At 37.7% G+C, this 11637-nt stretch overlaps 1 protein-coding gene across 2 annotated transcripts in view; it reads right to left on the bottom strand.

The window, feature by feature from the left end:
* Positions 1-1684: 1684 nt before the first annotated feature.
* SPART (spartin) overlaps positions 1685-11637 on the bottom strand; it is a 12980-nt gene continuing 3027 nt past the window's right edge. The window contains exons 3-8 of one of the 2 annotated variants that reach the window (XM_005426351.2): positions 11365-11469; positions 8827-8956; positions 7853-8047; positions 6722-6880; positions 6557-6647; positions 1685-3862 (exon numbers count right to left, since the gene is read on the bottom strand). In XM_005426351.2, the coding sequence (XP_005426408.1) occupies positions 3676-3862; positions 6557-6647; positions 6722-6880; positions 7853-8047; positions 8827-8956; positions 11365-11469 (867 nt within the window). In that variant the 3' untranslated portion in view covers positions 1685-3675. The remainder of the gene's footprint in view (positions 3863-6556; positions 6648-6721; positions 6881-7852; positions 8048-8826; positions 8957-11364; positions 11470-11637) is intronic. The other variant, XM_005426352.3, reaches the window with a different exon arrangement.

Here is an 11637-nt window from a genome sequence, read left to right as displayed (position 1 = left end):
GGTCTTGTTTCATGTACTGTTTAATGGTTTGTTCCACCCCCCTCCCCTTTATCCTGTTTCAAAGTTGGTTTGTTCCTTGCCAGTCCCTCCCATGATTGAGTAAGCTGCCCCCTGTCACTCGCTCTCTCTCTCTCCCCATGTCATCCAATCTGCATTCTAGTTCCCTTGTCTATCATATATGCCCACCTCTCTCTACAAGTGTCTGTCACCCCCCAACCCGGCCCATGTTCCAGAGGGTTCTTCTCTGGCTGGGTCGTGGTTGGTCCCTGAGCCCCGGCCACACCTTTGTCCCTCCTCCCTACATGCCCCATTGGTCCCATGCTCTGCCTCTCTCCCTGTGTGTCCAATTATCTCTGCCTAGCCTGGGTCCTCCTATTCCGTATTTAAGCTCATCGCACTCTTATCTTCTGTGGCAAACTTCCTCAGCCTTTCCCAGTTGCGCTCCCTTCCCTGTTGGTCAATAAACCAACGCTGTTTCGCTGAGGTTGTTTGCTGCCTCCTTTTCTTCCACCCGCTGGCTTCGTTGGCGGCCTTCTTTATTCCCTCGTCCGAGGGTTGAGGCACGAAGCCGACCGCCTTGACGCGGGAGGTCGTGACCTCAGGTGGCTAGTTTGCTGAGCCCGTCTCCACGCCGGAGCTGCCGCTCGCTGCTGCTGCTAGCCACCCCCAGGACTGCTGGACGCGTGCTGCCCGTTTCTGGCCGGGATTTAGGGCAAGGATTCCAGCAGAAGGGTACGCAATAGAATGCACCTGCATTTAAAAATGTTTGGCTCACTATAAGGGGAAATATTGAGCAGAGTCACGTTGGGTAAAAGTTGCCCAGAAGGGCTGTGAAGTCTCCATCCTTGGAGATAATCACAACATGAACAGAATTGGGGCCAGAGTACTGTGCTCCAGGCTGGACCTGTTTTGAGCAGGAGGTGGATTACAGACCAGGGGCTCCATCCCAACCCTCATCATTCTATCCAAAGCTGGTCAGCATGTTTTTTTGTAGTGGAAGGTAGGTTTACCAATTCTTTTTAAAGGATTATGGATTTATTCAGGGAACATTAAAAATAGGCTACTCCAAGTTGGTTTTAAACCACCATTAAACAAACCAATCAACCCTTGGAATCTAGAAGAATCCATTCAAATACAGGGGTTTATATTTGAGATAAGAACCATGGTTTATATCTACACAATGATGAAAATTCCAGAGATGGCCATAGATAAGAATGGCTTAGGGATCATTGAAAGTAATCCTCTCAAGACAAGGTTTGAGACCAGTATTGTAGCAGAAAAGCATTTGAATAAATTTGGAAGTAAGAATGCCTTAGGAAATCACATAGTAGCTAATACACTACATGGCTTAGTAAAATTTCTAGGACTTCCATGTGTCAAAAGATGTTCAAAGAAACAAAACCAAGCTATGAATAGAAAGCCAGCCTAAGACAGGAGGCTTTGGGAACTTAATATATAAAAGGGAGAGCTGAGATAAGGCAGTAAATGTGAGAAGGCTGTTGTGTATGGTGGAAGAATGGAGGAGAAGCCTATGGAGTTGCTGCCCTGGGCCTAAGAAGTGGCAGGTGAAGAGAGGTAAGTTCAAGCATCATACTATCAGCTGGAAAAATTAACTAAACTTTGGAACAACGTCAAAGGGAAGATCATGGATATATCACATTACAAACTGTAAAAAGGGGTAGGCATCATTCAAAAAATAGTTTTAATCCATTTTGAAAGACATACACATGAAGAGAACAACAGCAGGTTAAGCCGGACACCACTACCTGATACTGATGGCATTTAAATGTTGTTTTTCCTCAATGTACTCCAATGTGGTCTCTTGAAGACTGTAACACCTTGATCTTAACTGTTGTTTTAATGCAACTTTTTGCTTTGATGGTTTATAGATGAAACTGAACGGTATGAGCTATATGCAAAACCTTGAAATGCAAGGGAGAAAGAAGATACAAATACCTATATCCCTACTGTAAATACAACTCATAGCAACAAAAAATGCTTTTGCTGGTTACACAAGCTGGCAAGTGGCAGACTATAGTAACAGAAATTGTTGCAGTGTACTTTGGATGGAACTTATTAGTTTGAAATATTTAAGCTCTAGTTGATGAGCTTGTTTATACTATATATACACCCCAATACTGCTATTTTATTACTTCTGAAGAAGTCCTAGTTCTTCCACTTATGGATCCATATAGTAGCTTCATATCATAAAAAGGTCAAGCACAGATTTTATCTTTATTTGCATAAATCAAAGTTACACTTCAAGTGGTTAGATCCTTTCTTTCACATTTCTCACTTTAAGCACACACCTGCAGTAGCCACCACAAAATATGCACCTATTACCATTCTAACAGACTGTAGTTGTTACTGTATTTTTTCAATCTACTACAAATATCACTTGCCAACAACAATTTATAGTTATTTTCTCCATCTACATGAAATGGAGATAAGTTGTAAGCTGTTGGCATTCTGCCTGTTGTAGGTCCAGCCAATATTAAAATGTGAAGTAGCTTTAAAACTCAATAGTAAAGTGTTAAATAAGTAGCAGTGTCAAAGCATCTCAAGGATTTAACATCTTGAGTTATTTTATACTGTGGTACAAATGGGATGACAAATCTACACAGAAGTGTCTATTCTATACAACTCTTAATTTAAAGGGTTTGTCTTCATTGTCTTTTTCAACACTTCACACCCTTGTGCAACTATCAATTTAATGGAATAATGATGATGACCATTAGAACTATTTGTTCAAACATTAGGAGTCTTCCATTATGAGGTCATGATATACTATCTAAATCTTTCTGGATCAGCTGAAAAGTACAGAATGCATAGAATTTCCCAGTGCCCTCTAATATTTTCACAGAAAATTACTTTAATTTATGCAAAACCATACTTATTCTCTCTACATAAAAACCTGAATTTCAAAGAATCTTTGTATATTCCCTATGAAGTGAACTGGAAAATGTGTTTTTCTAGAACTGTAAATACCCCCTTTTAGAAAAAATACTTGGTATCTTTGGTTTACTTATATGCTGGATGAGGAAACAAAAGTTTGAAAGGGAATGACTACCTAATTACCTGAGGTTCGTCTTTCATTTCTCCTAGTATGAACTTTGGGTAAGATCAGCTTTTTTGTAGGTGAAAAGAGAAATTCTCTATGAAACAATGAAACACAATGCTTATATTAGTAGTGCATATTAAATAAGACAAGGCTTCATTAGTAAAACTAATTCTTAAGGATAGTAATAAAGCCAAAACTGGTAATTTTACTTATTCCAGAATTAGCCATCCTACTCTTTCTGTATCACCACCCTCTTTATAAATATAAAGTGTTACAAAAATATTCACAATATTATTTCTATATTAATCTATTATTCCATATATTATTTTGAAAAAGTGCTTCAAGATGCAAGTATATGAACTGCAAACTTCCAGTTGCCTAAAGCCCTGATCCAGTTGTTTAAACCCCTTGTTCTGTACTGAACAAGGAGGTGACAACTTTCATTTTTCCTCTTTCAAATGCTCTTCCTACTTTTACATTTTCCTGTTAAATTAAGTAACAGTTGCTTGAAAAGTACAGTGTGACTTATGTTCCATGTCAGATGAGCAGTGTAGTTACTTCTAAATAGGAAGTTTAATCTCTAATGTAAGGCTCTGAGAAGTACTTAATTGCTTTCATTTTTTACCCTTCTTCTCATTATCCAATACTTTATATTCATCTAGCACAGCATGGCCGGTTTCCTTTGCAGTTCTCTTTACAACAGATTTGATACCAATATTTTCAATGTTAAATGCTGTAACACCAACATTGATTGCAGAATTCATAGCGTTGTCTGTAGCATCACCAGCATCCTCTCCATACCTAAGGAAAGAGAGCAGTTTTGTAGATTTGTATACTTACTATTTTAATCTTCACTGGAATTCTTCTGAGAGGCAAAATTCAGGCATTACCAAGAAAAAATAATAAGCACAGTGCCCAAATGTCTAAAGAATAAAATTAGAATTTATGAAGCCATTTGAATAAAGGCTGCTCCTCTATCAGATCAATTGCTCTTTGAAAATACCAATATGTTCCTTCTCTTTTTCTTCAAGAACACTTCCAGTCTTTCTCCCTTTTTTCCCTCTAATTTTGAGGACTAAAAACCTATTTATAGAATGATAAGAAGGGAGGGGAGAAAAGTTTTGTGCAATCACTAAAGGATCTTTTTCACCTTAGTTCTCAGGTAAAAATCCTACACTCTCTATATAGAAAGCCAACTGTATCCCGGGCTGCATCCAAAGCAGCATGGCCAGCAGGCGATTCTGCCCCTCTCTTCTCTTCTGAGACCCCCACCTGGAATGCTGCATCATACAGAACTCCAAAAGGGTAAACAAAACTGTCTTGAGGACACAATGAAAATTATGAAGCGATAAAAACCTTTGGTCTATCCCATGGGCTGTGAGTCCAGCTTCTTTGTGGGCAAATTGGCAGTCTCACACTAAGGACTCAGTTGTGCACAGAGAGCACAATGAAGGAGGACAAGAGTAACTCCAACTGTTCTGGGTAGCCAGACATTTCTCCAGAGAGCACTGAAGTCAGACAAACCAGGGCAAAGGGAAGTATTCCTGGCAGCATCAGAATCCCAGCAGTCAGCAGAGTTACTTTTTCCCTGTGCTCGTTATGACAAGAGGTTCTTTGAGGACCTCAAAATAGAGAGAAGCAAAGAATTTCAAAGAATCCAAGAAATCTATAATATATCAGTAGAGCAGCCAGAGCATGTGGTTGGAACTAACAATGAGACCGAATAAAAAGAATTCGTGGGTTTTTTGTTTTGCCTTTAATTCTCTGATAGAGCAACAGCCTTGAATCATCAACATTGCATTTGCAGGTCAGAGAATTAATCTCACAGCAGATGTATCTGTCAGTTTGATTAACTTGTCAATTTGATTATTTTCATGTCAGGAACATCATAAGCCAGTACAGCATCAGTAAAATAAGTAACCTCATTTAAAGTACAATTGTAGCTTATCCAGTACAGTAAAAGTAACAACTTCCTAATGTCTGATAACTGATTTTTTAGTTTGCCTGCCTGAAGTGCATAATTTTTAACTCTTTTTTAAAAAATTGTGCAGATATATACACTGCATTTATTTAAATAGTTTTAAAAAAGGTAGTAGCATGGAACTTTGGCAGACACATTACTTCTGAAGCTACATTTTCCCACCCATTCTAATCAACATGCATATGATGAGCATCTCTTTAAAATTCCATCCACAAGGGTACTGCAGCTAAATTTTAATTTTTTTTTTTTAATTTAGAGACACTGATGGTGCTCCTTTAGCTTTGTTTCCATTAAGTGGAATTCAGCTCCTTCACAGGTATTTTGAGCAGCAGACATCTCTGTCATTGAAATAAAAAATAACTTACAGAAGGGAGATTATGTAAAATTTTAGTATAATTATAAGGATAGATTTTAAAGATTCCATATCAACTATTTTCAATCATATTGCAGTTAGCTACAACAGGTAGTTACTTATTGTTTTTCACTCTTAGTGTCTGTTGTCTGCTGATCTCCATATTTCCTATATTTGTATCTAAAACAAAAACATTAATGTGAATTTATGTGAAATGAGTACCAGTACAATTTCTCCTGTCACTCCTACTGCAAAAAAAAAAAAATCAGCAATAAACCACAACTGACTAGAACTTTGCTATTTAGCCTCCTATTTGAAATGCATCACAATACAATCCCAAATGCCAATCTGCTTAATACTGTATGCTGATGTTTATCTTGTTACCATTGGCTTGTAGCCTGTATGCACTTTCAGCAATCCTTTTAAATATCTCTTTTGCTACACTTATCACCAATTCCATTTAAACTGCTTGCTTCTGCTTACTCTTCACTTTCTATTAAATCTACTGCCCTTTTTGTGAGGGGTGCATTTCATGTTTCAGTTATTTCAATATATTCCATTATTCTCCACATGCATACAGCTTTCATCTTTCCATCAACTTAATATCATCATCTTAATCCCAAATGTTATTGTCCTCTTCCCCCACTATCTTCTTCTAAGAACATCTTTATTCTGCAAGTGAGGCTGTTCTATTATTGCTATACATGCCTTAGATTTCCTTACAAAATTTTCTTAATTTTTGTACTGCCTTGCTTTAGCCAAACCTGCTGACAGACAAGGTTCTTTAATTTTTCACAAATTTAGCTAAGTTTGCATAAATTCAGGATTAGAGCTCAGAGGTTTAAACCAGTAATTTTTTCATAATGATATTATATAATAGAGCAAAGATATGAATCTGCACATTGTTTGTAAGACAGTCTGAAGCTGTAATACTTCTATAAAGAACTAAAAAAATACTTCCTACAATAATTTACTCGTTTCAGATTTTTGCATACAAGAGATCCTCATAACTGTGCGCTTACCACCTTATCATGTGCTACATAATTACAGCAAAGGAGGCATTTCAGTTAGCTTCCCTGCACTTTCATAAGCTTTTTTTGCCAGTATTCAGAGACAATAACAGTGTGCTATAGAAAATGAAAACAATAAAAACACAACTTACTTGTGTTTGACCGTTTTTACAGTCTCAGTTGAAACACTTTTAGCAATGCACTTCGCTGCACTTTCTAAACCTTGCCACACTGTTGAAAACCCTGTAGAAACAATCAGCTTGAGTTCATACCATTAAAAATATGTAATTTTAAAAAGTGTAAGGAATTTTTATTACCTTGAACTCCACTTGCTGCTACAACCAGAGCACCATCAAAAGTAGATTTGCCATCTTTATCTTTCTTTAGGGATTCTGGAACTAATTTGCTGCCATGTTTCTTCACGTGTGGAGCCAGCTCCTTTCCAACACAACTCGCTATAGAACACACCCCTTCAACTACCATAAAACAATAGCATGCAGGTTATTTAGTGAGAACATAGAACATCCTTCTTTAAAAATCTTTAATCATGATTAACAGGAAGTTTCACTGAAGTCTTAAGTGATGTTTCTATTTAAATATGCTTATATGAAAGACAGACTTTAATCCACATGTAAGTGCCCGACTGATACAAAGCAACTTTATTTTTCAGGTTCTACATAGCTGCAAATCCTAAGAAACAAGTAACATTGGCTTGTGAATAAAAAGTGCCTTAAAAGACACATATACACATCTCACACTCAGATTTCAACAAACTGCTTTGTTATCTCTAATTTGTAGATAGAGAATAAGGTGTTGCTTTCCTGACTTGTCTTCTGTAGAAGTCTTTCTTACAAGCATTCCAACTCTTCAAAGTAGTTTTATAAGATCAGCACCATTTACTTTTAAACTTGGATGAGTCACTAGACAGTAAATATAAACATTATATCCAAATAAATAACAAAATTAAGTTACTGTGAGTTGTTAGGGTTTCCAAGCATCTCTGAATACCAGGCCATTTCTATTTTGATATTTATATATAGTCAGATAGACTTGTTTCAGGTGTGCATGTTTAAAAATATTCACATTCTCTTGTTACTTATGTTAGTAACCAGTAAGAGTAGAGGTTTTAAAAACATGGTCATCAACTGTAAAAAAAAAAAAGATACAACATTTTGAATTAACTGTCTAAAACTTTCAAAAGCATGTCAAACTTAAGACTATACAGACTATTCTTTTAGGAAAGAAAAGGATGTCTCAAGGCCAAGTAATATGTAGTAGCCTTAAAGCATGTCTCTTGCAGGTGGTAACGAGGCACAAACTACTGATCTCTGAATTTTATCAAGTCAGTAACTCCTCTAGTTTACTGGCTAGAGAAACCAGCTTGCATTTTACAAAGTTTGTATTATTTAAGGCAAAAATATTATATTCTATGAAATGGAAATTTTTACCTAAGAATTGGCTGACTTTCACAGCTCCTCCAGTAGCCTGTTTTGCTACGTGAAGTCCCTTTGCTACAGTTGGGTTGACTTCCACAGGCTTTTCTTCTGGTTGAATGTGCTCTCGCAGTTTAGAAGCTCCTTTGTGAATAGCTTTACCCGTGTATTCTGCTCCTTTCATTAGGCCCCAGCTTACCCAAGATGCACCTTCAAGGCAAAAATTGTTTTTCTTAGTATGTACAATATTATGGACTGTAATTGCTTCATCTATCCCTCCTCTGCCTCTGCAAAACAGTAATGTTTAGAAACATTCCTGATTGGAGTCTGCAATTATATTCTCCCCTGAATGGGACAGCACAGAAGTCTTGCAGTAATTTCTGCACCTATACCACCACTTTTTACATTCATTTTATTTAATACAGCCAGCCCACATCCAAACGTCAGCCTAATTCAGATACTCAGTCTTTTCATGGATATGCAAGCACCAGCTGAGTTAGAATTGATAGAACTGCACATCTCAATGCTATTAGCACTCAGGAAAACATACAAACCCAACCCTCTAGCCCTCCTTGCAGATTCACGTACAATCACCTGTTGGTCATCAGTATATTCCAAAGGTTCTCAGAGGAAAAAACCCACATGTTTATCTGCAGAAATCACAACAGATGCCTGCTATAATATATGTTCATACAGGGGTAAAATTGTTCTGTCACAGTGGTTTGAGTCCCAGCAGTTGATATTCTAATAGAGTCAAACGAGAAGGCAAACTCATCTGCAATGAACAAACTGTTGGCAATGGATTTATATTCTGCATGCTTTTTATAAGGGTCATCAAGGCATCCTTTAGAGGATCAACACTGGGATAGTGAACAACTACTTCTGATCACTCCGCTTCTATCAGCACCCATGCATTTAGGTGAAAATACTATTTAAATGTCACTAACATTAGTTTCTGTTTAACACAAGTCCCCTTATTACAGCTGTACCTGACAAGATTCCATGGGCAACTTTCTCACTCCATTCTGGTAACTCTTTCTGATCTTCTGCTTCTTCAGGTTGTGGCTGGATATGTACAGTCTGAGGCAAGTGAACTGCATCACTAGAGGCTTCAGAAGGCTGGCAAGTGAAAGCAAACATCTGAGCATCTACTTTGCAACATATCCTCAGTATTTCTGGTTTAGATCATACACATCCACTGTCAAATAATACTAAAGTTGTGCATGCCTTGGGTAAGTGTACAGAAACTCAAGCTAAATTTAACACTCAATTACATTTTCCACAAAAATTCTAGACATCCAAAAAAGCTTATCAGGTCAGCTTTTTTGTACACTTTTTTCATCCAGCTACAATGAAAAGGTTTGCTTGCCAATGCAGCCATATGGCCAAATAACTAAGCAGGGAAAATTTACACTACTAGTTCACCAGCAAAACAGATAAGAGACTGCCCATCTCTCATTTTTATCTTCTCAGACAGAAGTCAACTCTTTTGTTATTCAGCATGGGAACTGCAGTCTTTGTTTAGAGAATCCAGCTACACTAAAGGAATGCAGCTGTTGAGGTTGTTTTGTTCCTCATTCTCTCCTCCCAAATTCAAAAATAAAGGAGATTATTCATGCTGTGTGCTGTTGCTGCTTTTTCAGACTGGCACAGCCAAGGAAAACATCAAACTGTGCACAGTACTGACCCCTATTTAAGGCTGGGTGGCCAGGTTCTTTGTTACTTCATGTCAAACTCTACTGTTTCTGGAGTAGATGTTAATCATTAAAACACAGCAACCACTACCACAGGCTGCTTAACACTTCTAAAATGTGTAACATCACTTTACACAGTTCACAGACAACATATAATTAAACTTTAACTACAGAAACCCCCAAAAAAATGTAATATGTTTAAGTTTTTGTTAAGAGAACTTTTCCAATGTAAAAGTAAATAAGCCCCTCAAGCATTTCAAAGATTGAAAGCACTGCTAGTTAATGACAGAAAGAAAAAACATTTTTGTTTAGTCTAGAAGAGTGTAAATGAGAGCATTTATAGATTAAACCCACAGGCTCAGAATACACAATACAGAACAGTATTTGCTATTACAGGTAATTCTTAAATCCCAGTGAAATATTTACTGGATATAAAAGCACGGTATTGCACATGCTGAATGTTGTAGTGTCCTAGAGTGGTGTTATGATCCCCATTCATGTGTTCTGTTTATGCTGGATATTATGTTCTGTGCCTTTAAGACTGGCTCTGAAGAGTGAAAGTTTTGTTTAGGTTTTCTTATCAGCTACTCCCCCATGGCTGTCGGGACACAGAGACAGGGCAGTACATGGTGCTGCTTTGGCTTTTTTGCTTTTGCTTCTTGCTTTGCTCTCTCGCTCTTGCTTCTGCTTTGCTTCTGCTTGCTTTTGCTTCTGCTCATTAGCTAGTTTAGCTAAACAGTCCAAATTTCTTCCTGGACTGTTTCTTCTTTCCTTTTTTTTTGACCAACTTGAACCTGCTCCAAACTGGGACCTGGGAACACTGAGAGTTTGCACCTTGTGGCCTGCAGCAGCTACCCCTGTGCCAGAGGGACTGAGAACAGAGCGACCACCCCCAAGAGAGACTTTCTGAATTTGTCATCTTTTTCAGAGTGGTGTCATTCGGTATTGTTCATTCTGTGTGCTGGAGGGCGCTGTGCCTGTTAAATAAACAGGTTCTTTCCACTTCTCTCTGAGGAATTCTTCCCAAACCGGTTGGGGGGAGGGGCCGTGTGGGTTTGCTTACTGGAGGGGCTCCCCTTTGGAGATTCTCTACCAAATTTGCCCTAAACCAGGACATGTAGTAAAACCAACATTAACAGGAAAGAGTAGATGAAACCTTAGGAGGTTGCTACCCAGAAGGTTAACAATGTATCACCAACATGTACTACATCATCATTTCCTGCTTGACAGCAATGTGAAATCTCGGGGTTCAAGAAATATCTTCAGCATGTGACCATAACACTCTGAGGGCTGAGCAGCAGCCTCAATGAACAGCTATAGGTAAAAAACAAAAAAAAAAAAACTATTAAAAAACCCAAACTACGTTCCAGATGTAATTTAGTTATGCCACAGGCTGGGACACTATAAAGAAAACCAGTCAACAAGACTTCTAAGATCTACCCTAAGGAGCAAAAATGGATTCTCTAACAGGACAGGGGACTCAGTATTGCAATTATATTAAATATAGTTGTCAATTAGATCCTCACAATTACTATGTAAAACAGACATATTAAATGGCCATCAGACTAGGCTTTGGAATACTTGTGCTATATCACAATTTTTAAGACTTCAGAAATATGCTGATTTGAAATGTGGCAAGCTACAGTAACAGAATTGGTGCTTGACAAGAAACTAAACAACAAAAACAACACAAAAAAGCCATCCAACAAAAAAATAACCACGGGACACAGCATACACAGATGCTGTCAATCAAATCAGCAATTCTAACATGCATTTCTGTGACTTTTTTTTTTTTTTTTTTAGTATAATATTTTGGAATGTCCTGGGATTTACCTGGACTTTGTGGCCAGATCTCTGTTTAAACTTATCTTCAAAATGTGCTCTTATAGTTGCTGGGAGCTCTGAAGGTAACCCTACTCTCTCATGGGATCCTGGCACCTGTGACATCACATCAGGGAACATTAACAAAACCACAAAGTTTTAGGAAAATATAGAACTAATAAGATATCCAATTTGAACTACTTCTACGCAGGAAGAATGACAGAATTTTATCCAGTGAGTGAATATCACATAATTCTGTAGTACTTTCCTCTTTTAAGAAAAGTT

Source organism: Geospiza fortis, unplaced genomic scaffold (genome assembly GCF_000277835.1).
Source record: "Geospiza fortis unplaced genomic scaffold, GeoFor_1.0 scaffold181, whole genome shotgun sequence".
In the NCBI taxonomy this organism is placed as follows: Eukaryota; Metazoa; Chordata; class Aves; order Passeriformes; family Thraupidae; genus Geospiza; species Geospiza fortis.
This window is presented reverse-complemented; position numbering and strand designations above follow the sequence as displayed.